The sequence below is a fragment of the Rhinatrema bivittatum genome, chromosome 5 (genome assembly GCF_901001135.1).
Source record: "Rhinatrema bivittatum chromosome 5, aRhiBiv1.1, whole genome shotgun sequence".
Taxonomy (NCBI): Eukaryota; Metazoa; Chordata; class Amphibia; order Gymnophiona; family Rhinatrematidae; genus Rhinatrema; species Rhinatrema bivittatum.
In genome coordinates, this window is record NC_042619.1 from 249,505,898 (window position 1) to 249,532,339 (window position 26,442).

Consider the following 26,442-nt stretch of genomic DNA (forward strand, 5'->3'; position numbering starts at 1 on the left):
AGTTGCTTACCTGTAACAGGTGTTCTCCTAGGACAGCAGGATGTTAGTCCTCAGTAAACTCACCCACCACCCCACAAAGTTGAGTTCTCTGGTTTGTTATTTTATTTTTCCGCTCATCTTTTTTGCTAAGATATGAGACTGAAGAGGGACCCCGTTTGGCCATGTGGATAATGGCATGTTAGGCATGCTGAATGTGCCAATCAAAGTTTCTAGAAACTTTGACAAAAGTTTTCCGTGCCGGGCTCCATCTGATGATGTCACCCATCTGAGAGAACTAACATCTTGCTGACCTAGGAGAACACCTGTTACAGGTAAGCAACTCTGCTTTCTCCAGCAATAAGTGTTTTCAGTGAATTCACATTGACAGATGATGGAAGTGGCAGGATATATAAAAAGTATCTCAGAATTTTAATCATGGCTTTCTAATTTTTTTTGCAGGGGGGATCTCAGAATTGTCTATCCAGATTTGGGAGACGCTTCCTGCACTTTCATTCCCAGCTGTCACAATTATAGAGAGAGAATTAGCAGAGAATGGGGCAGCCCTAAGGTGATATTCTCACAGGCTAAAAAGGTAATGTTCAAAACATAGCTGTGAAAAGTGTATCTAGCAGTAACTGTTTGGGATGTCCTGTTGCTTCTTTGCTTTTTTTCCTGTTTAGTTTTTCATGCACATTTAAGATGTTCTGACTGGGATAGCTTTTTCCCGTCGATAGCAGGGCTAAATTAGCCATGCTGTCATGGGATCTGTCAATCAGGTCCGGGAGGCAGAGCTTTACCAAGCAGAGATTTAGATTTTAGCTCTCTGCGGCTGTGCGTGTGTTCCCGCGCAGGAAAGTAACAGATTCTCCTCAGTCTGTTCTTTTCGTGAACGTGATCGCACGCGGGGCTGACTTCTCCTCAGTGTTTATTATTTTTTCTTAGAAATGTCAAAAAAGTCGGGGTTTAAACCCTGTACCTGTGGCAAGGTAATGTCGGTCACGGATGTCCATGACCGATGTTACCGATGCCTGGGGCCAGAGCACAATTTACAAAATTGTGAATTTTGTGCCCGAATGTCTCCAAGAGCCCAAAAACAGCGGGCTTATACAAAGAAAATGAGGACTCGGAGTCCGAAGACGCCTCGTCCGCGCTGGCCTCCACCGGGGACTCGACCGCCCCCTTGGCGCTCCCCCCCAAAGGCCATTGCTGCGGAGAAAGCGCGGGAGGCGGGCCGCCATCAGCAGCAGCCTCCCGCGCGACTTCCCGGCCTGTAGCCAAGATGGCTGCCACTCCTGCGCTGAGAGGAAAGAGCTCTGCAGGCCTGTCTGCTGCTGCGGCTACACGTGGCGGCGATCGCGACGCCCGGGACCGGCCCCCCCAACCGGCCCCGGATGGTCCCTCACCTCCTGAAACACAGACTGAAAAATGCCGTTGCGGGAAAGACGCAGACCGACCCCCTCGGCATCCGGCCCGACCGCGAGGGAAAATAAATTACAACAAAAAACAAATTAAAACTTAAAATAAAACTAAATTTAAATTGAAATCCCTTCGAGGCGGCCCCCCCCCCCCGAAGAAACGGAGAGCCGGCGCAAAGAAAAAAAACCATTCACTTTTTTTTTTTTACCAAATTCGCCGCTGTTCCCGGTCCTGAGGCTCCTGCTCCAGCGGGGGTGAGTGAACCGGGCTCCCCGGTGTCACCCCCAACGCTGCTACTTAACCAGTCGGGTCCTCGACCCTAGCAGCGGCCTCAACCAGGGGGGGCTGGTCCCCTCAGAACCTTCTAACCCCCCTGGGAGGCAGGACAGACGGGGACCTTTTCTTCTTCCTATTAACTATTAGTCTTCTTCTATTTTAGTTATTTTTTTTTTCCTGTCAAAACCAACAACAAAGAAACCAACCCTGACTATCTAACCCAGGGTAGGCAGAGGCTGTGACTGCACCTGCACCATCTACTGGAGACAGAGTAAGACTGAGGGGCTGTGTGAGGCACGTTACCATATATGGCTATGCCCGACAGGTCTTGCTCTGTCTCCATCTACTGGTGCGGAGTCACAACCCAGGTGTCCTGGACTGATCCTGGTACGTACAGGGAACATGGAATAGACTTAGTTTTTGGGTACTTGCCAGGTTCTTATGGCCTGGACTGGCCACTGTTGGAAACAGGATGTTGGGCTTGATGGACCCTTGGTCTGACCCAGTATGGCATGTTCTTATGGAAGGTCGTATTTTTGGTGATGGTCATTCAGTGTGCAAGGTCAGTGAGGTCCAGGTTCTCATTACTTATCCACCTTATATCGGGTTTCATCATGATAGGGTGGTTCTACTCACCCATCCTAAGTTCCTGCCCAAGGTGGTGTCTGTATTCTGTCTTATTCTGTCAATTGCCCTTCCAATATGTTTTCCCAGGCCACATGTCCACCAAAGTGAACAAGCACTGCACAGTTTGGACTGCAAGAGAGCCTTGGCTTTCTACCTATACTGAATTGAAACCCATAGAAAGTCCACCCAGCTTCTTGTTTCTTTTGACACCAACAAACTGGGAATTGTCATAGCCAAACAAACCTTATCCAGATGGCTAGCAGTTTACATGTCCTTCTGTTATGCCCAGGCAGGCCTGAATTTGGTGGGTATATCAAACCTCATTCTGTCCAAGCCATGGCAGCATGACTTGCTCACCTAAGATCAATCCCCAAGGAAATCTACGCCAAGAGGCTTGCCATAAAACATTTAAACGAAAACTCAAAACATGGCTTTTCACGAAGGCATTCAAATAGTACATTTCACCAAAACTCACTCATTTTGCTCACCCTTCAATCTTCTTTGCTAACAAAACACTCTCCCTGCCACACAATGCCTCTACCCTCACCACCCCTCCTCTCCCGCATCCCTGCCGCTAACAGATCCCTCAGTTCTAACTTTACGATCCCTCATAAGATAACTCCCTCTCTTAGTTGCTACCATCTTGGATTTTCAACTTCATGCCTTGACTTACATATCTTCAATAATGTACACTTTGTATATAGTTTTATAATCATATATGCTATTTCCTCCCCAATGCATCTATTGTAAATAGTTCCTTGCAATCTATGCAACTCCTCCTTTCCCTCCCCCATGCAACCCTTTCAACTCTTCATTCCCCTCCCTATATGCAATATACAACCCCTTTCCCCTCTACACATTCCATCCATCTTCATCCCCCCTCTACCCCCTTTCTTTCTTCCCCCCACTCCATCCCCCAATCATTTCTCTCAATACCATCTCAGTTATCCAACAACCTCTATTTAAGTCTCTCTATTTAAGCCTCGTTCATTGTAGTTTATTTAATTTTATTTTATTCACTGTTTTCCTATAAGTTCTATGTAAAGCCTCTGTTTTGCTGATTTTGAAATTATAATGTAAACCGAACTGATGTTATCCTACAAAGTCCGGTATATAAAAACCACAAATAAATATATCAAACCTCATTCTATCCAAGCCATGGCAGCATGACTTGCTCACCTAAGATCAATCCCCAAGGAGGAGATATACGTGGCTGTGACATGGAGTTCTCTACACACATTCACATCTTACTGTTATGATAATGTGTGTTTTGTGGATCCGTGGGTGCTGTGGAGATGACCATGCCCACGGGGAGGAGCCCCGTGAGAAGCCACAGCACTGGGCTAAGCTCGGACACACAAAACACAGGAAAGTTCTTTATTTAAACAGCTTGAAGATCTCCACCAGAGGTGGCAGTAGTGAGGCAGTCTGAGGTTGTAGTCTCAGGGACCTTGGCAGAAGGAGCCCTTCTCTCCTTGATGATGTCAGGAGGTTCCGCAGCAGGTCTCCCAGAGAGGAGATACTGTGGATGAGATAGACTGAGAGTTAGAGTACTCACTAGGTATTAGCTGTAGGTATGTGATTCCACCAGGTCTGTTGTAGAAGGTACAGGCACTGAGGCAGGGAGAGCAGGCCCTTGAGGAGTGAGTACTTGTTCCCTGTAAGGCACCTGAAATAAAGCAGAGGGCCCCTGAGGAGCAGGTAGCCAGGTTAGTGGTTACCCCGAAGGGCAGAGAAAGAGCTTCCAGCGGCAGCACGGAAGCAGCAGAGTAGTGTAGACAGGAACAGATTCGAGTCCTTGCTAACTCGGGGAGCTAGCAAATTAGTGAAGGTAATATACCCAGATGGCGTGATGTCAGCATGAGGGAACGCCCTCGAGGTTCGCGCCAAGGGTGGTACAAAGACGTGGGTTGCGCACGTGCGCGTACCCTAGTAGGTACCTGGGAGGAGCAATGGCGGAAGGCTGCACCATAGCTGTTCTAGGGACGTCAGAGTGGTCGGCTTGTCGACGCTGCGGTAGCCATCTTTCCCAGGTAAGCGGGAGGAGCCGTGAATAAGGTGAGGCAAACGGGGCGATGCCGTCGAGGACCGACGGCCGCAACACTCTCTACTGTTTGGACAGGGGCACTGTATGCGACAGTAGGTTTAGCCAGTCTATCCTATGGAATTTGTTTGAGGTGTAGACTCCAAGTCTACTCCCTCCTAGACCCGTTGTTTTTGTTCCAGGCTGCCCCTCATAGATAAGAAATAAAATAGGGAAAAAGGCTTGTTGCCAACCAAAATATTTTGTTGTGCCTATTGTTTTCTCTTTTTTCATTCTCGGCAGTTTGTAGCTAGGGATTCCCCATGTGTGAAGACTGCCATCCTGCTTGTCACTGGAGAAAACAAATTTGCATACCTGTATCAGGCACTCTGAGGTCAGCAGGGTGTCAGTCCTCATGAAATCCACCTGCCTGCCCTTGGAGTTGTCCAGTTATATACAGTATGCTAAAGATACAAAACTGAGGGGCTTCTGCATGGTTATGTGATATGTTGGTATGCTGGGCATGATCAGTGAGGCACAGTCAAAAGTTTTAGAAACTTTGGCATAAAAGTTCTGGGCCAGGCTCCATTGAATGATGTCACTCAGGTGAGGACTAACATCCTGCTGTTCTCAGAGAGCACCTGTTACAGGTAAGCAACTCTGCTTTCTCCTGTCTAACTTCATCTGCAGAAATAACAGGGGCAAAGTATTTGGTACTTTTAGATTTGTATACCTTTATCGAATTTCCAAAGAGAAACTACCTGCATTTTTTACTGCTATGCAACTTGGTGAAAGTTGCCCCCTTATTAGTAATGCTCTTCGTAAATGTAAAAAAAGTATCTATATGTTATAAGTTGAGTAACAAATTGCAAGGTGTGCTGTTATACAACTATTTGAAACATTGCACCTTGTGTTATTTCCTGCATATCTGCTCTGGATTGGGTAAATCTCATATTAGAGTCTCATTAAAGAACATACATTCCAGTAGTAATTATATTGTTAGGTAGTTTTAAATTCTGTCAACATGCAAAAAGAGTTGTGTGGAGGAGATAATATATTATAGATAATATAGTGCAAAGGTGTGTGTGTGTGGGTGTCTGTGCTCATGTCCATGTAGTACAGAGCTATGTGTGTATGAGGGGGTAATGCAGTACAGATCTCTGTGTGGGGATAATACAATACAGTGTGCATGGGGATAATGTAGTACATACAGAGCTTGTGTGTGTGACGGGATCATATAATACAAACTTCTAGATGTGTCTAGATGCTTAATATTGTTTGCTAATGCCTTTTAAGCCTCCCCTACCCCCTCCCCTCTGTTCTACTCCCCATTTACACTTTACCTTCTTGCCTATCACTTGCCCCACTGCCGTAGCCTTTCGCCGTCATCAGCGATTCCCCCTTCCCCCTCCTTTTCTCTCCCCCTACCCTCTCCTTCCCCCTTGATCCTGCAACTCTCCCCTCCCCTACCTCTCCCATCCTAATTTGTAATAATCTTCAGCACCTATCCTCTCCTTCACCTCCTCCCTCTCCCTCTTCTCTATCCTCTCCATCTTCTGCATCCCTCCATTCTCTCCTTCTTCCCCATCCTCTCCTACACTCTTGCACTAATCTTTTACTATTACAACCCTGTAAATAGCCCCTGCGCCCATTAATAGACCCAGTTCAGTTCCAGCGTCTCCCTTGCTATTGTCAACGCCTGTAAATAGTTCCAGCGCCCCTTTGGTATAACTCTTTCCTCATCTATTTCCCCCTCCTTCGGCCTTTCCCACCCCGCTCCTTTTTCCTCCCAATCATTTTGACCTCTGATGTATCTGTCTTATCTGATTTTTACGACTCGCTTTTCATATCATTCCCCAATTTGCTGTTTGCCTGTTATAGTTTTCCTTGTTATAGCTTTAATATAACTCCCCCCCCCCCCCCCCCCAGTTGAAATAATGTTTTTTGTAAAGCTCTGTTACGCTGCATTATTTGTTATCTGGAAACTGATGTGATGTTCCCAACGAATGTCGGTCTATAAAAATGTTAAATAAATAAATAAAATGAGGACATAACACAGTACAGAGCTGTGTTGTGTGAGGGAATAATGCAGTAGAGAGCTGTATGTATATGGCAGGAGAGAATTCTGTACAGAACTTTTTCTGACTCCTTTAAGGCTTAATATGGCATAGTTCAAAGTTGTTCTCAGCAAGGGATAGCTGGAGCCAGTGTCTTGGGCCTTCCATTTTCACAGGGCCCCTAATACAAGGTACAATCTGCACGGTAAACTTCATTCTATGTTCTGAGGTCAGAATCCATTCTTTATTTCTAGTGGAATTAAAAATAATATTGGGCATTTAAGTATTTTTTATGTCAGAAACAGAATTCTTCATTGTTAAGATTAGGTCCACTTAGAAAAGAGAGTTTTCCTTACTTGTGCTGGTAGTTGTTGGTTGTGACATAAAAGAGTATACAATAAAATAGAGCCAACTTGAATTTAACCAGTGCACATAAGTATTATTAATTACCTGAAACATTTCTTCTTTTTTTATTTTAAAGCTGGAATAACACTGGGTAAAACAATGTGGTCCTGCTTATGATAGCAGTGTGTGTGAAGGCCCTGGTGTAATAGCTGTGTGCTTTGCTGATCCTGTTTGCTTGCTATTCCTTCTTAAAGACACTAGATAGCAGTAGCGATCCATATGTTTCTTTAGAAAGCGTGCCTTTAAAGGCCTTCTATGATTAGTATAATCTTGGGAAACTCCTTTATGCAGGGTTACATTTAGCTGTTGATCCCTTGCTAACGAGTCTTTTTCTGTGCCCCTTTGCCCTACAGACGAATCAGTCTCTCACTTCTCAGTTGACATGGTGCCCAAAGCCATTTACAGGCCACGGCACCACGACTGAGAGTGGGTGCATTTGGTGTGATAACATTTAAAATTGAGAAGTACAAAAATGTAGAGGATTTGAGTCAAAAGTCAATGATACTTCCTGCATCTGGAATCTCTTGCCCTCTTAGTCTCCTTTCCTCTCGGATTTTCAATTCCTTTCTTCTTTTTTTCTTTTCTTCCTTCCTTTCATTCACCTTTTTTTTTTCCTCTCACATTCCATTTCTTCAGTTCCTCCTCCAGGCTCTTTCTAACTCTCCCTGATTGTTGTCTTGTAATGAGGTAGCTGGGTGATGCAGGGCAGTTGGGACAGATGGGAACCTGTGTTGGCAGTGTTTTAACCATACTTGCGCCACCTTGTGTTTTATGACTGCATCTTTTCCTTTTGGTGTTCATATATTATTGAATCCACAATAATTTTTTGAATATAGTTTCTTTTTAGTGAACATAACATTAACTTGCTACCTCTTTTATCTAATGCCATCAAAAGAGTTGCAGTTACAGCACCTGGTATGTATAAAGATCTTTTTCTGCCAATAAGCAGGTCAGAATTAGCCATGATGTGGATGACCTCCGGCAGCACCAAATGGACCTCTGTCTCAGGCTCTACTGAGCATGCTGGGAATTCCCGCATTGGCCTTGCCTCGTGAACCTTGCCCCCCCAGTCTTTTTTCATCTAAGCACTAGTACAGACATTTACCTATATGTTTCTGTTTTTTTCTGTAAAAAATCAATACTTATATCTCTAAAAGTTATCTCTGCCTCAGCAGCCCCCAGACAGCACTTTAAGTACTACTAAAAAAAAAAAAGAGGAATAAAAATTTAGCAACTTATTTTTACCATCCATTTAGTCCACGGCACTATCAAAACACAAGTTTATGGCACCATTGAAGCAATCAATGCATTGGTATAAAACTCTTCGATGCATTTGATGCTTTGAGCCTCAGATTGTGAATCACATCAAGCCTCAACACCTATACCATCAGAACAAATTGCTCACTCCAGCTTTTGCTTATATTTCATTGCTTCCAACACAGCTTTATGCAAGTTTACACAAGATTTTAATGGCAGAAGAGGGGGATATGGTACTTCTATCCCCACTAATTACTAGATCCCTTACACCATTAAAATTAATGGAAAAAGGACTACTGGAGACCCAAATCCCTTCTGCTACCTCTCTCATCTAATTAGCCAATTCAAGTTCTGCAGAACTTAGAAGATGTGAATGATTCCATACTTGTTTCAGAAGAGGATGTTCTATCACCCACGCAGGCCAAAGGGCACTTCACCTCATTGACCCAATAGTGCAGTTGGTGAAAATTTGTTTACTTTTATGGTGGCTAAAGAAAAGGGAAAGTACTTTACAACCTCTCCTCTCCAGGATATCTAATCTACTCCCAAGAGAAGGAGTCCCAGTATCTCCAGTTTGGGTAGATACTTTCTCAGAATCCTTGCCAGGTGATCCTAGCCCATAGCTGTCACTTGCAGCAGTCCAGGCAATCAGAGGATATACACTAGGAGAATACCCCTCTGAGACAACTGAAGATGCTTCCTCAATTACTTACTTCATCATCGGGGTCCTGGATTAATGTTTCCTCACCTCCAGACTCTGAAGAGGGGTCAACAAGATTTCTCTCCAATCCCTTACCAGAGCCTCCAGAACACTCATCTCCACCGGAAGATCATTCCATGGCTAGATTTATGGACAAGTTGTGAAAAGTGCTTGGAGTCAATGTGTGCAAGGCTAAAGACCCCTGTACAAAGGTCTTTGGTGTTCTCCAAATTTTGGACACTCTGGTGGAACCAGCAGCCATCCCTATCCATAACATCCTACAAAAATTACAAAGATGTAGGAAAATCTTAGTTCCTGTGCTCCAGCTACAAGGAAATTAGACCGCAAATATAGAGTGCAAAAATTCCTGGGTTTTGGGATAGTTCAATTACATCATCTGTCTTGTTGCAGAATCAGCTCTTAAAAGAGCAAAGAAAATAAGAATATAATTGAATACTTCTTTGGGTAAGGACCCTAAATTACTGGATAATTTTGTGAAGAAAATATAAATGCATGGATTTCTTCTCACTGATTTTATATACTGTAGTTCAATACTTACATGACTGTATTCAGAAACTGATGTTTTTCTTCCTACTGGCATAGACAAAGTCACGTACCCTCAGCCACTTCTAGATGCTGAAGAGTGTGTACACTATTTTATTTGCTCCATTTTCGAGGTGTTCAACACCACAGCATGTACTCTGACAGTGTCCATTGGACCACACTGCATGGCTTAGTTGAGAGCCAGTAGCCTCTGCAACAATGTCTATAAGTCAGCAGACATCCCATACCAAAATAACCCCTTTTCGGCAAAAGACTCAAATAAAGGCACAACATGTAGTGGTCTAGTCCCTGTCGAAGAGACCAGAACAACATTCTTATGCATAGTGCTCTTACTACTCTTTTAAAAGATAGTATTGGCAGAGATACTCCTTCCAGCAATTTCAGAGATAATGGATGCAGTCACTGCTTCTGCAACAGCAGCTTCTGGAATGCACTAAACAGAACAAACAGCCATGAGCCTAAACCAGCTCAGCAAGTCCAGCCCAAGCCTGGGCCATATTTTTGACTGCAGTCCAAACCCAGCAAGAATCCTCTCCAGTAGGGGAGAGGATCCAGCACGGCTTGGAGGAATGGCTCAAGATCACTAAAGATTGCTGGGTTTTCAAAATTGTGGAGTCTGAATACCACTTGCATTTCTCCCGGCTTCTACTGCTGCCTCATTGCTCAACCTTCAATCTGTTTCTGTCTCACTCAGTGCATCTCGACCTGGAAGTTGAGTTGCTCCTGAAGCAATGGGTGAAAGAACCTGTTCTGTCACATTACCATGGCCAGGGGTTCTATTTCCATTGCTTCCTTATCGCCCAAAAATCTGGGGGATTGAGACCCATCCTAGATTTAAGAAGCCTGAACAAACATATATTGTGCAAGAAATGAACTCTCTCCACCTGATTCTTTCCTTCATCCATAAAGGAGAGTCGATGTGTGCTTTAGATTTGAAGGGTTTTTATGCTCATATTCCTATCCAACCCACCCACTGGCATTGCTTACGTTTCATAGTGGACTCCTCCCACTATCAGCAAAGAGTGTTCCCCTTTGGCCTATCAGCAGAACAGAGGGTATTCACCAAATACCTTGTGGTAGTAACAACGCACTTCCAACGACAAGGCATCAGAGTCTTCCTATAGCTGGATGACTGGCTCGTGCTGATGAATTCTCAGGTATGCATGTTAACTTCCTTGAAAACATCAATACAGCTGCTTCAATCATTAGGATTCCTGGTGAATTTTGAGAAAATTTCTCTAATTCCTTGCCAGAAAATAAAATCAATTGTAGCATGGATAGGCTTTCTCCAAGAAAAAGCTTATCTTCCAACAGATTGAGCACACAGTCTAAGATCCCTATGTACAACCTGTTGGACCCAGATCAGTCACTGACCGAAGATGCGATGGGTGTTTTCGGCCATATAGAGGTGGCAATATATGTGGTTCCACTCACCCGCTGTCATAGAGTGTGAGTCCTTGGGCTGTTGTGGAGTTGATACTACCCAGCATGCGGGGGCACGGGCTGGGTCCACACTGACCCAGGCATGCTATTGGCTGGGACCGAGAAGAAGTTTCACCTATACCAGCCTCTTCTCCCATGAGTTGAGCCTTTAGATTCTGAGGCTGGCAGAATGTAGGAGAATATCCACAGTTAGGTGAGCAGTCCAAGGGTTAGGGCAGGCAGCGATCAAGGCAGAGTTGGTATGCTAGCAAGGATAAAGGCAGTCAGCAATCAAGGCAGAGTCTGTATCCAAGCAAGGGTCAAGGCAACGAGAGAGATAAGTCAGAGGAGGCAAGAGGAACAGAAGATAGGGACAAGGGACTGGAGCAAGTCAAGAATGAGGCAAGGCAGGAATGAGACAAGACAGGATCTGAAGAAATCAACACCAGCGAAGCACAGGAGGACCTGTTGCTGAAGTGTTGTCTGGCTGGGGTTTAAAAAGAAAGTATATTCCACCCTCTATAAATTATAAGTACAATCACATCAAAAATACAGGGGGTAAATCAAATTTAATCAAAATATAATTTATTACAAAATGTAGCCTTTATAATAAAGATCTTTACAAAAATATGACCAAATATGAAAAAAATCATACAATACATACAGCATATAAATAGAACATATTCAATAGGTGCACACAATGAAATGATTTTAATTTACCAATTCAGTCACATTTCCACACATTATATATCCACACATTATATACCAATCATACCCTCTCCTACAGAAGCAAACTACTATAAAATAAGCCTAAATATAAAATCACCAACTAATCACACAATGTATATAAAGGCAACTTCCTCAATGACTTCATATCTTCATACTTATTAACGTCTTATGGCTTGACTACTTCACCCTGTAGGAGTCCCGATTATACCAACGATATTTTACTCGCTATTTATCTGTTCCACACCATAGGTTTCCTGACAAGGTCCCTTGTTTCACCCAATTGGGCTTCTTCAGGAAAACACTTTATCCAATGATGCTAAATAATACAAAACATTCAAATTTACCCTTATCATTAATCCCATATCACCTCCCCATAAAAAGAAAAAAATACTTCACCAATACATCTTGCCAACATCGAAAATGTAAACAAATGTCCCGCTGAACACAGCGACAAAATTTAAAAAAAACTGCTCCTTTCAGTTTTAAAATTACTGATGTCTCACAGCATGCTACTTAATTTAATCCTTAATGCAGTGTCCCATGTGCACCTGTAAATATATATAACCGTGATATACAAGCTTCATTTACACATAATTTAAACATGTTATCAATATCATTCTAAAAAAAAAACCAACTTAAAAATATTCACCACAACACAAAACTTCTTTTCCCAGTGTAAAAAATAAATAACCAACCTGTTAGATGCCGTCCTTTGACACCACAGATCTCTGTACACACAATCTGTTTACTAATATTATCGCCATCCATATGCGACTACCATGTTATCCACATTCCTTCTTACCACAGTTTTAAATACTCCAATTTACCAATCAAAATTCACTATCCTGCCCACTAAAAATTATTCAACCAATCCTATTATTTTATCACAATCCCCTCCTCCAATGTACTATGGACACGGCAACTGACTCAAAGGGAATCATCACTCCACTACCCCCATGAATATGCAAATATTCAAATAAAGATATTTTAAAAAAATGCCTCACACTCAATATACTTGTTCAATCCATATGAAGTCAAAGTATTCCACATATAAATAAATTTTTGTTCCATTTGCCATAAACGGGTGAGCAATATCTTCACCATTTTCACTCTGAATCTGCTGAATACAAAGAATCTGACGTCATGAATCTGATGTGCACAAGCTTTCCAATGGTCTACAAGTGACGCTGCTTCCCTTCCCACTCCCAGGCAACATTTATGTTCAGTGATCCTCAGTTTAATCTCCTGTTTAATGTGCTCAATGTAAATCAAATTACATGGACACACTATAGCATATACAACCCCAACAGACCGAAGCGTATATCGGCCAGCAACATTTAAAGGGTGTTTCAATCATGGATGAGTAAATGTACATAAACAATGTATGTTTTAACATACTGAACATCCCATACATTTAAATTGTCCAGTTTCACTATCACATACCCCCGCTCTAAAGTGAGGCGGGGATAGAAGACTCCTCAAATTTCTCCCTTTTTTTATTGCAAATATAGGGTTTTCAGACCCTGGAAGGGAACTCAAAATAGACCAATGTTTCAAAATAATTTGCTTAATGTCAGATGTTCTTGATGAATAAGGAATACGATTAATTTGTGAGCAGTAGATAACAACAAATTGGTCCTATCGGCATACAGTCCTCTCTTGTACGCCTGTTTTACACATTTCCTCAAATAACCCTGAGAAATGAATTTCTGCATAAGATTTCCTGTCTTAATTTTATAATACCCCACAGAAGAGCAAATCTGGCGAAACTGGAGAAACTGGTCACAGGGAATATTTTCCTTTAATCTCCACAGATGAAAACTGTCAAAATGCAACACTGAATTTCTATCAGTAGGTTTTGTATAAATGGAGGTATATATTTTACTACCTCCTTTATGGACCATAATATCTAAAAATGCCAATTGACTCCCACTATGCTGAATGATAAACTCCAAATTGGGATCAATGGAATTAATTCAGTCCTTAAATTCCATTAATTTTACGGGGCTCGTGACCATATCCAAAATAAATCATCAATATACCATTTCCAAAAGGGAATATATTTAAAGAACTGAGATGGATAAATATATCGATCTTCAAACGCTACCACATATAAACATGTCACAGAAGAGGCAAGAGGGAAACTCATAGGGATCCCCTTAATTTGTTTATAAAAGGCCCCCTGAAATGTAAAATAAAAGCGTGTAATAACCACTTCTGCCATTTGTATTATAACCTTCTCTCTCTCTGCTGTGGCATCTGCAGACGACTCAAAGCTTGCTGTATAACACCTAGTGCCTTCTGTTGAGGAATATTCGTATACAGGGAGGTGATATCAGCTTATGCCAGTGTCCAAGATGGATCAATGTGTTGCGCTGGAGGTGGACCCTTGGCCTGGTGCAGGATTGGTACAGCCCTCTGGTCGGACCCAGAGAGCGCCTGTCACCAGGAGGCGGAGCACATGAGGAGACAGAGGCTAACTGGAGCTTCACCAATAACAGTCCGGGGTTTCTGCAGGTTGAGCCCTTGGGTACCTGGACCGCCTGGACTTAGGTGGGCCTCTGGTGGTCTCTCAGAGAGGTAGTGGAGGGGTGTGCCCACCACGAGCAAGGGTGCGCTGCTGATGCAGAGAGGATGGACTAGACCCGAGCTGGAAGCTCTGGAGACCTCAGGGAGGCAACAGTTCAGGGAGGTTCTCCGGGTGAGACAGGCAGCGCCTGTGGGTCTAGCCAAGTGGAGGCCACGGTTGGTTTCCAAGCAGGTTGGTCCAATGGTCACAGTAGGCCAGAAGAGAGTGTCCGAGTGAAGCGCAAGGGTCAGAGCCAGGGTATCAGTCCAAGAGAGGTCAGCCAAAGCAGGGGTTGGTTCCAGGCGGCAGACAAGAGAATGGTCAGGCAGGCAGTGGTCAGTTCCGGGTGGCAGACAAAGAGAATGGTCAGGCAGGCAGAGGTCAGTACCAAAGGTCAGTCCGGAGAGGTACTACCTGAAGGATACGGGAACACATGGAGCCACTGGGAACGGAAGAAACAGGAAAGTGGAGACGCTGGAACAGCGCTGGAACGTGGAGACGCTGGTACAGCGCTCTCTCTTGATTTCAGATTGCCAAGATGGGATCCGGTACTCGCTCCTCGAGGGCCTACGTCCCTGAATACTCAGAAGACTCCTCATTGCCTGGACGCGATCGCAGACGTGAACACAGTGAGTTCTATTGTAAATAGGAATCTGTATTCGCTCCACAAGGGCCTACATTCCTATAGCTCTCAAGACTCCCTTCCGTCCAAGATGTTATCGCAGGTACGGAGATCGTGAGTTATATTGGCAAGATTGCAGATAAGAACCGGTACTCGCTCCACGAGGGCCCATGTTCCTAGAATCCTTTACAGACTCTCTTCTACTCTAGAAGCCAATTCATATACAGCTATTGTGAGTTCTTATTACAGACTGTTTATAGGAACCAGTGCTCACCTACGGCTCCTGTTCCTGAATGTACTGAAGACTCTCTGTGGCATAGAGACCATTGCAGACATCTACAATTGTGAGTGTACCATCTTGTATCCAGTATACCTTGTCTACTCACTACTTCTAGTCTCTCTCTACAGCTCAGCAACCCAGAGATTATATTTTAGAGAAGGACTTCAGCCTGCTGGACACATCGACTCACAACTGCCACTGCTGGTGGTTCAGCTTCCAGCCTAATAAAGAACTATTTGTGTTTATTTCATATTCCAGCCTAGCCGGTGGTTCCTCTCAGTATCTCCTCCTGGGGGCGCTGTCATCTGCCATCGGCCCAAGGATTCCCATTTCCTCTAAGTAGTCATTCCTTACACTACTGTCACTCTGTGGAAGCCAACCACTACAGACCACTAACACCGCTTACGGAAGTATATAGATAGCTAACTCTTCTTTCTATGGGACTTGCCAGCAGCCTATATATAACAGTTTGCTACTCCGTAGCGGAGGCATGATAGAGTGCTATCTCAGTAGCGAAGTACAATATACCTATTGTTAGCTCCTCTCCTCAGAAGAGTATCATTGAACAGATTGTCAACTCCTCTTCCCTGGGGAGTTGATCCATATCAGATTGCTACCTTCTTCCCTTACAGGAGCCTCTAATAGCAGTTCGCTAACAGATTACTAACTCTTCCCTCCTGGCGGTATAAGCACTACAGATCATGACCAATTGCTACTCCTCCCCCTTTCAAGAGGAAAGCAGAACAGATTGCTAACTCTGCCCTCCTGGTGGGGTGAGCGATAACAGATTGCTAGCTCCTCCCCTCTGGAGGAGGAGAGCATAACCCTTACTACCAGGATCATCGATATTTTTTGGTAATAAAGTGCAAATGGTGCTTGTATATCATGGTTGTGTGTGTATATATATATATATATATATATATATATATTTACAGATGCACATGGAACATTGCATTAAGGATTAAATTAAGTAGCATCTTGTGAGGCTTCAGTGGGTTGAAAACTGAAAGGAACAGGTTTTTTAAAAATTTTGTTGCTGGGTTCAGTGGGACATTTGTTTAAATTTTCGATGTTGATAAGCTGTATTGTTGAAGTATTTCTTTCTTTTTATGGGAAGGTGATATGGAATTAATGATAGGGGTAAATTTGAATGTTTTGTATTATTTAGAATTGTTGGATGAAGTGCTCCCCTGAAGAAGCCCCATCGGGTGAAACAAGGGATCTTGTCAGGAAACCTATGGTGTGGAACAGATAAATAGCGAGAGAAATATTGTTGGTATAAATCAGGCCGCTTCCAAACTCAAGGGTCATGGTGATTCATATAAAAACAATTCCAAATCAACTTCCTAGAATTGAGAGTGATCAGGTATGCTCTAACATCCTGCATTCTCTATCTTCAGGGAAAGAGCATTCTCATTCAAACCAACAACCAGGTAACCATGTTATGTATTAACACAAGGAGGCACAGGGTCATGGACTTTTTGCTAAGAAGCAATATAGATATGGAAATGGGCATGCAGACATCAAACAATTTTGCAAGCAACCTACCTCTGAGGGGTCTCCAACACTTTGGCAGACTGCTTCAGCAGAGAATTTCGAACACATGAAAGGTTTCTACAGAAATCGAAGCCAGCCAACTTTTCAAGTAAGATGTAATCCGTTTAGCATACCTAACAATTATAAGTGGACTCTAAATCTTTTAAATAAATATTCAGTCGATGTTGACTTCTAGTCACTGACCTATTTGTGTCAGAGCAAAACAAAAAACTGGAAAGGTTTTGCTTCATTCTTCGAAATCAGCTTTGTTCAGGATGCTTTTCTGCTCAATTGGATTGGCAATTAAAATAGAGGATGTTATAATGCCTCTGTATCGCTCAAGGTTAGACCACACCTTGAATTCTGGTCACTGCATTTAAAAAAGATACAGTTGCACTGGAGAAAGTACAGAGAAGGGTGACCAAAATGATAAACGGGCTGGAATGGCACCCCTATGAGGAAAGGCTAAAGAGGTTGGGATTGTTCAGCTTAGAAAAGAGATGGCTGAGGGAGGATGTGCTAGAGATCTACAAAATCATGAAAGGACTTGAATGGGTAAATGTGAAACGGTTATTTACTCTTTTGGATAATGCAAGGGCTAGGGGGAACTCCATGAAGTTAGCAAGTAATACATTTAAAACAAATCCGAGAAAATTATTTTTCATCAACATACAATCAAGCTCTGGAATTTGTTGCCAGAGGATGTGGTTAAGGCAACTAGTGTAGCTGGGTTTAAAAAAGGTTTGGATAAGTTCCTGGAGGAGAAGTCCATAAACTGCTATTAATTAATAGGGAATAGCCACTGCTTGTTTGTTGCACTCACCATCCGCAGAACCCCTAGGCCGGCTCCACCTGCCCGGCGATGCCTCCCTGCCATGCCTGGGTCTTTGGCTGCAGCAGCCTGCCTTCCCTGTTCGACTCTGCTCGCAATCTCGGACGCTGGGTCCTCCTCGGTCACATGGGATGCCGCCAGCTTCCAGCTCCGCCCGGGGTTCCCCGTAGGCGCGCGTGTGCGGTGCCGGCCAAGATTTAAAGGGCCTACAGTGGGAAACCTGCACCCGCCCCAGAGGATGACGTCATCATATCGGGCCTATTTAAGGCTCCTCTGGCCGTACCCAGACAGCTTGGCAACAAGTCTCCTGTGTTGCTTCCTCTTGGGATCCTGTGCTACTTCTGGAAGGACTCCTGTTCCAGTACCTGACTCCTGTTCCAGCACCTGCTCCCGTTCCAGTTCCTGGTTCCTGCTCCTAGTACCTTTCCCCTCGGATTGACCTCTCTGGCTTCTGGACCTTGGATCGGACTTCACCTTGCTTGTTTGCCGCCTGCCATTGGACCTCAGATCGGACTTCACCTTGTTTGTTGCCATCTGCCTTTGGACCTCGGACCGGACCTCACCTTGCCTGCTAGCCACCAGCCATTAGCACTTGGACTGATCCTCACCTGGCCTGCTAGCCTCCAGCCATCGGACCTCGGTCAGGTCTTAACCTCACTGGCTAGCCGCCGATACCCGGACCTTGGTCTGACCCTTTCCTTGCCAGCCAACCATCTGCCTTCTAACCTTGCTCCAGCTACACCCTCGGACCTTACACCGGTGTATCTCAACAGGGGCCCACCTAAGACCAGCCAGCCCCGGTACCCAAGGGCTCAACCTGAGGGGGACGTGGGCTGGTATTGGCGAAGCTCCAGCTAGCCCCTGTCTTCCTCCGGCCTCGCCTCCTGATGTTGGGGACCTGCAGGGGGGGGGGTTCCCCCTCAGGTAGCGTCAACACCAGCTCAGGCTAAGGGTCCACAGTCTACATCATGGTTCCTACATTGTTGCTGGCATTAGTAGCATGGAATCTATTTTATGTTTGGGTACTTGCCAGGTACTTGTAATTTGGAGTAGTCATTGTTGGAGACAGGATACTGAGCTTGATGGACCCTTGGTCTGACCCAGTATGGCATATCTTATGTTTTTATTTTCTTACACTTTTCCACAGAATCTGCTGCTAGTCAGGACGGTGAAAAAAGTTATCAAAGACCAGGTCCAACTGACCTCATAAATCCAGCTGGACCAGATAAGTTTGGTTCAAGTATATGGTATAACTGTCCAGCAATCCTCTGACCCAGAAAACAATTCGGAAGCCGATCAATTATGCTGGAAAGCAGGATGAACAGACGTGATCGGTGTGAATAGGGATTCCTTATTGGTGTTGGCACGACTCTGGCCGAGTTTCGCTCGCGCAGGAGCTGCCTCAGGGGCTACTGTACCAATGGCTGCTTGTATTATTTCACTTAAATGATATGAGAACTTCACACCATATCAATTGGAATGATAGTAAGTTGATTCAACATAAAGCAAACAATTTGTCCTTTAAAGTATAGCGGTGTCTTCTTTGAAAAAAACTAATATTTAAATCTCCACTACAAGTGGGTTGTAACACTTAATATTATACACCATTCATACAACCCCTTATTTTCATACCAACATTCCTTTATATGAAGATCCCGATTTTTTTCTTTTTTCTTTTTTTCTGTGTTTAATTATTTATTTATTTTATTTTATTTTAGTGCTTTTTTATACTGGCATTCATGATACAGATCATATCATGTCGGTTTACAAATAACAAGGGTAGCAACCTAACTAATTATATTTCCCTCACCCCTTCATGTGTTGCCATTTAAAAAATTGTTAAAGATGGAGGTGAATGTCTCATTTTATGACTTTACTGCACTAACTCCAAACCCATTGAAGTTAATGTTAGTCTGCTTTATGTTATAATCATCGACATTCCACCTACCATCCTGTTTATTTTATTCAAAAAAATCTAAAATCTCCTGTAATTTCAAACTTTATTTCAGTCCAGCAAAAACTGCTTCATGTACCTTTTTCCTTTTATTACCCGTCAATTACTTAGCTTAGTGCTGCATCCTGTTTATTCAATGTCCTCCCTACAAGGCCTTGTTTCGAAACGTCCAAGTTTCTTCTTCAGGGGAGATGAATAATCCAATGTTTCTCCTTACAATGTCTGCTTTGCACTGCAACGGTGTTTCCTCCTTCTCACATACCTCTTGCTTCTTATACTCCTCCCAGTCCTCCAGAATGAACCAATCACATCCCACCATATTCATCACTTCACAACGATAGCCAATCCAACTCTTCATCAAGTCCATAAGAGGGAGAAATCTGGCAAGACCCGGTATCTAAAGTAAATATTAGGAGATGTTATCAAACAAACTGTAGGTCCACTAATGTGGTATATGCTATAATAGGTCCGTGTTCTAAGGTGTATGTTGGAAGAACTAGCAGGCAGATCAAAAGAAGATTGGTCGAACATCATTCACGTTTAAACACGGGCACTGTATCGGCACCTATAGTTCAACACTGCTTGGATACACAACATAAGTATGATGAATTGCGGTGGACGGTGATTGAACAAGTGATGCAATCAGTGAGGGGAGGGATCTGGTTATCAGGAACAAAGATGGATTTTCAGATTAAACTCAGTAATTCCTTATGGACTTAATGAAGAGTTGGATTGGCTATCGTTGTGAAGTGATGAATATGGTGGGATGTGATTGGTTCATTCTGGAGTATTGGGAGGAGTATAAGAAGCAAGAGGTATATAATTCCTTACGGATGGGATCAGTCCTTCCACCACACTCCAATGTAGCCGGTATTACTATAATAGTTAAACCAGGAAGGGACCTTACATTATGTGGCTCTTACCGGCCGATATCCTTACTTAATGTAGACTTAAAGGTTCTGGTGAAAAATTTTGCCTGTCAGCTAAATAGGTTTATAGACCAAATTATGCATTCTGATCAAGTGGGTTTCATACCTGGGCGAATGGCAGCAGATAATGTCTGGAAAATAATTTCTATAATGTGGTGGGTTAAAAAACAGGGGATACCAGCATTATTACTCTCAGTAGACACGGAAAAGGCAATTGACCTTATTCATTGGCCCTTTCTCTTTCAACTCCTTTAAAATGCAATTTGGGGAGTACTTTATACAGTGGATCCAGAAGCTTTATTCAGATCCCAAAGCCTGAGTTAAAGTTAATGGGAGCTACTCTGACATGTTTCCAGTTGGTAGAGGAACTAGACAAGGATGTCCCCTGTCACCTTTATTATTTGCTATATTTTTAGAGCCATTCGCTATAAAGATACGGCAGAATCAGGTGGTACATGGTATCTCATTGGGAAACTTTTGTTCTAAATTGTCTTTAATTGTGGACGATGTCCTTTTTACATTGACAAATCCAAAAGAATCTCTCGCAGCCATAGTAGATGAATTGGAGAGATTTATCTCTGTTTCGGGATTCAGGATCAACTGGGATAAATCGGAGATTTTGAATCTCACTGTCCCCTCTGAACAGGAGACAATATTTAGGGAAAACTACCCCTTCAGATGGGCTACACATAAAATAAAATATCTGGGAATATACTTAGGCGTGAAAGAGGATCTTTTTTCTCTGAACTTCTCCCCATTATTGGATAGCGTCTCTAAAAATATGGAAGAATGGAATCAATACCACATATCCTGGTTAGGGCGCATAGCGGTAATCAAGATGAATGTACTCCCAAGTTTCTTATATTTGTTTCAGACCCTGCCCACACAGATTTCTGCTAATCTGCTAGAAAAATGGCAATCTAAACTGATGAGTTTTATATGGTCTGGGAAACAGCCTAGAATACCTAATAAGGTACTATATCTAGATAAAACTAGAGGGGGGGGTGGCTCTGGGAGTCCCTCAACTAAACTAGTATTATGCAGCTGCTAATCTTAGAACAATAGTGGATTGGCATAGGATTGGGCAGCAGAAAGCATGGGCTGTTTTTGAACAAATATTTTTACCCACAACTCCTCTGAGATACCTGATTTTGCAACCTAAGGGGGTCATTCTCTAACGCTATCGCAAGCGTGCGATAGCTAGCTCGGGGCGGAGTTGGCCCCGGAAGAGGAGGAGTTGGGGCGGCACCGGGGGCCGATACTGCGGACACATCACTGGCGGCCAAAGGTAAGATTCCTTATCGCTGCTAGTTTCGGCGCGAAAGCCGGCAGCGATCGCAGGACTGCCCCCCCCGCTCTAAGGTCTGTGACCTTAGAGAATCCAGGCCTAAGGGGGCTGGGGAAATTCCACAGGACATACCACAATCCATATCCTTAACATTAGCCCTTTGGCGTAAACGGAGAACAGTTTTAGTGGGATCAAGAGACTATCATTGTAGCACATCTCTCTATCATAATAATAATTTTCGGTTTGGGCTGAATAATGCAGATTTCCGCAACTGGCAAGCCCGTAGTATAGAGAAATGGGAACATTTATGGAATGTTCAGGGTTTCCATAGCTTTCGTGATTTCCAGGAATGTTATAATCTATTGGGCTTTGCTTTTTATTCCTATCTACAAATTCTTAACTTTGCGAGGTGCAATAACATAGCTACTCATTTAACACAAAGAGTTTCTTATTTTGAAACTATATGCAGATATGCGGATAAGATTACTGGAACCCTATCTAAAATCTATACTATTCTGAATAGAGATTCGGCAACTAAACCCACTCACATGAAAGCTTGGGAAGCTGATTTGGGGCAAGAAATCTCTCAGGATACTTGGTTGGATATATATAAGGCTATGGTGGGGGGGGGGGGGTGTCTTATATCCGCAATTTTCATTGAAAATGGGTATAAAACCTTATTTAGGTGGTATATAACCCCTACTAGATTACACAAAATAAATACCATGTGGTCTGATGTTTGTTTGAAGGGTTGTAACCAGAGAGGGACATTTATGCATTTATGGTGGGATTGCCCAGTTATTAAGCGGTTCTGGGGAGCTATGTGTCAGTGGCTGGAAGATATTATGCAAATCATCCATACTACTGCTGCCATTACATGCTTTATTAAATGTAGCCTTCTTCCCAGGGAAAAAATATGACAGCCTATTTATATGTTTCGCATGCACTGCTGCTAGATGTGAGATTGCTAGGTATTGGTGTGATACCAGACCTCCTCAGTTGGCCAATACCAAGACACGTCTTGATAAGCTATATTGGCTCAGGAAAATAACCACTCAAACTTAAATCAATGGGACAATTCATGAAAATATGGGGTTCTTACGAATAATGGAGACATACCACAACCGAATCATAATGCCTTATGATGTCATGCATACCTCCATGTTGATAATTATGAAGTTATATTAACTATACCTGGCAGTAAAGGGAACACAGGGTGGAGGTGGGTAGGGCGAGGATAAAAATAAAGAAAAGTTTGCTCAAGAACATTAGCGTATGAACGTTCAAGAAAGTTTTGTGTGACAATATAACACGTGTACTACTGTTTTCTTTTTATTGTTGTTATATTTTGTGGCTTCACTAATAAAAATTCTCAATTAAAAAAAAAAAAAAGAAACCATAGAATTTAAGCCAGATATAAAAAGCTTATTATGAATAATAGAAATTAGTAAAGAATAATTTTTCTCTCCTATTAATAAAGATTTCCTCGTATCCCACGCTTTCAGGGAGAACAGAGTAAAGGGACTAGCTGAAACTATAGAGATACGAGCATGCTTAAGAAGCTGTAGCAAAGTCTGTTCAATAATTACCTATTGTCTAACTGCGGCCTGATCATGCCAGTCTACAAATACACCCATTTGTTCTGCTATATAATAAAACAACATTAGACATCTTATTCCTTTGCAAAGCTGACTCTGAAATGACACTGACCTAGACACCTGAGGCAGCTTACTTTTCTATATAAATTCAAAAATGTGAACTTATAATAATTTGAGAATCCTATTGGGAATCTCAACTTGAGAGAGCCTGAAAGAAATAGCATAATTTGGGCAACCAAGACATTTTAATTGCTGCTGTTTTCCCCAGCCAGGATAGATGAAAAGCCAACCACCCCTCCAACAACTGAAACAAATCCTTAAAAAATAGTAAATAATTTAAAGGTAGAGTTTTAAAAGGGCTACATTTGCAACCATATCTTTCCACACACAAAAGGGCAGATTTTCAAAGGGTTACGCGCGTAACTTACGAGCATAATCCTAAGAAAGTGCCCCTGCGCGCGCCAAGCCTATTTTGCATAGGCTCGGCGACGCACGCAAGCCCTTGGACGCACTCATGTCCCGGGGCTTTGAAAAAGGGGCGGGAAGGGGCAGGGGCGTGGGTGGGGCGCAGGTCCGGGGGCGGGACTGAGGCCTCCGGCACGGCAGCTGTACTGGAGGATTGCGTGCCGGCAGCTGGCCGGCGCATGCAAGTTACGTTGTGGGGCAGGTTAGACAGGGGAAGGTGGGGGGAGCTGAGGGAACAGGGAAAGCCATCAGGGCTCCCCTAGGGCTCGGAGTGCGCAAGGTGCACAAGTGTGCACCCCCTTGCGCTCGCCAACCCCGGATTTTATAACACGTGTGCGGCTGCGCGCATGTTATAAAATTGGGTGTAGATTTGTGCGTGCTGGGTTGCGCGCACAAATCTACGCCTGCTCACATGTTATAAAATCTGGCCCAAAATGAGAGAGGGAGAGAGAGAGACTCTTTACAGGGCTCAGTCTGATACTCTATATATGGACACTGTAAGGGGGCACTTTCATTCGGGGTGCGTTTTTGGGAGGTGGGTTGAGGTTAGGATGGTGGTGTTACAGACACATTCAGAGGTATCCATTGTAAAATTCACATCATTAAAGATTTTTTGACCTTATAAGTGATGAAAAGGAGTTGATTTTTACAATGCAGTTAGCAGACTCTGCAGTGTACAAATCAACTCCTCTTTTTAGAATTTTCATCTCTTCTAAGGTCAAAAAATCTTTAATGATGTGAATTTTACAATGGATACCTCTGAACGTGCCTGTAACACCACCATCCTAACCCCAACCCACCTCCCAAAAACGCACCCCGAATGAAAGTACCCCCTTACAGTGTCCATATATAGAGTATCAGACTGAGCCCTATAAAGAGTCTCTGCCAGCTCCTGCAAAGTAATATATGTGTGCCAGCTGAGGAAAAATTGGAGTTGCACACATAAAGGGGTAGATTTTAAACCCCTGCGTGCGTAAATCCTCCCGCGCTGGCACGCCTATTTTGCATAGGCCGCAGGCGTGCGCAAAGCGTCCCAGGGCTTTCTAAAAGGGGTGGGAGGGGGCGTGTCCAGGGGGCATGTCCAGGGGCAGGGGGTGGTCCGGGGCAGGTCGGGAGGGCGGTCCCGAGTCCCCCGGCACTGCGTGCGCAAGTTACGCCTGCTTCAAGTAGGCGTAACTTGCCCAACAATGGTAGAGGGGGGATTTAGGTAGGGGTGGGGTAGATAGGGGAAGGGAGGGGAAGGTGGGGGGACGCGGAAGGAAAGTTCCCTCTGAGGCCGCTCCGATTTCGGAGCGGCCTCTGAGGGAACGGAGGCAGGCCGCGCGGCTCGGCGCGTGCAGGCTGCCGATTTTGCGCAGCCTTGCGCGCGCCGACCCCAGATTTTATAAGATACGCACAGCTAAGCGCGTATCTTATAAGATCTACCCCAAAGCTTTAAAAATCTACCTTTAAATGGGTACATTTGTGTTGTATTCACTGGAATTTGAGCTCCCAAGTGCTTTTTAGCCCACTGAAAAGAAAATTAATGCTTGAAATGCTTCACCAATTATGAAGGAAGATTGACATTCAAAATCCCAGATTTGTCCATATTCATTGAAAGCTGAATACCATCCCAAACAATCAAACCTCTTCAACCAAAGAAGAAAGAGAATGTAGAGGATCCCTCAAAGTGAACAGAAGCTCTCCACAAAGAAATCTTAAACTCCAGAGAACCCAGTTTTATACCACAAATACCAAAATTGCTCTGAATGTGCTCTGCAAAGGGTTCCATTACCAGGGCAAATAAAAGTGATGATAAAGGACAAGCCTGTCTTGTTCCCTTCCCTATAAGAAATGACTGAGAACAGCCTCTGTGAATCTTCACCATCACATTAGGGACTTCATACAATTTGCCTATCCAGGTGATAAATTTATCACCCACTCCTATCTTATCCATGACTTTGAACTAAAAGAGCCAATGCACCCTATCAAATGCCTTCTCCGCATCTATTGTCAATGCAAAAAAAGGATCATTAGTTCTCCTGACATGCCAAATCGAATTTGATGTTACTTCTCCTAACATACCAAATCAAATTGGATGTTATTCAGTCTGTCTTCTATCAATAAACCCAACTAATCCCTTATGTACAAGATCTGGAGCAATCCCTCCCAACCTCAAAGCAAGTATTTTAGTTAAAATCTTTATATCTTAAATTTAACATAGAAATCGGACTATAGGAACGACATCGCATGACATCTTTCCCTTCTTTTGGTAAGATCGAGATCCCTGCCATCTGCATGGAGGGCAGCAAACTACCAATAAGTAATAGCTCATTACAAATCCATATTAATGGACTTATTAAAATCTCACAAAATTGCTTATAAAATGTACTAGAAAATCCATCTAATCCTGGAGCTTTACCTGATTTAAGACTCTATAGCCTGGGCGACCTCAAACTCCGAAATATCTTTATTTATTCTTTCATGCACCTTCACAGGGACAAGATGCAAGGAGATATGCATCAAAATATGCTATTTTAGAAGAGGTTATAGAATCATATTGGCACCAATAAAAATCTATATCCTTGCACAGAACTCTTTACCAGCTGTATTGAGAAAGGTGTTTTGTTTTAAATCTTTCAAAAATAAATTAAAGACCTTTCTTTTCAAAAGGTCTTTTTATCAGTATCTGCCATGATAATAAGGAAGTTATTTTGTTTATCTGTTGATTTTTATTTGTCTTAGGTAAAGTGTGTTTATTTTTTATGAATGCATATGCTGTGAACCACTTAGAATTTTAGGTAACATAAATAAATAAATAAATAGATATGTATAAAATTGAGCAAATCTTTCTCGAATAGCAGAACTCCACAATAACATGTTTCCCTGTTTATCCTTAATCTTCATAAACTGGGCCATCTGTCTCTGTTTTTTC

General features: G+C 43.2%; 1 protein-coding gene across 2 annotated transcripts in view; it reads left to right on the forward strand.

The window, feature by feature from the left end:
* Positions 1–26,442, forward strand: part of PEBP4 (phosphatidylethanolamine binding protein 4) — an 846,886-nt gene that overhangs the window by 55,897 nt on the left and 764,547 nt on the right. For both annotated transcript variants that reach the window (XM_029603777.1, XM_029603776.1), the window contains exon 3: positions 439–571. In XM_029603777.1, the coding sequence (XP_029459637.1) occupies positions 439–571 (133 nt within the window). The remainder of the gene's footprint in view (positions 1–438; positions 572–26,442) is intronic.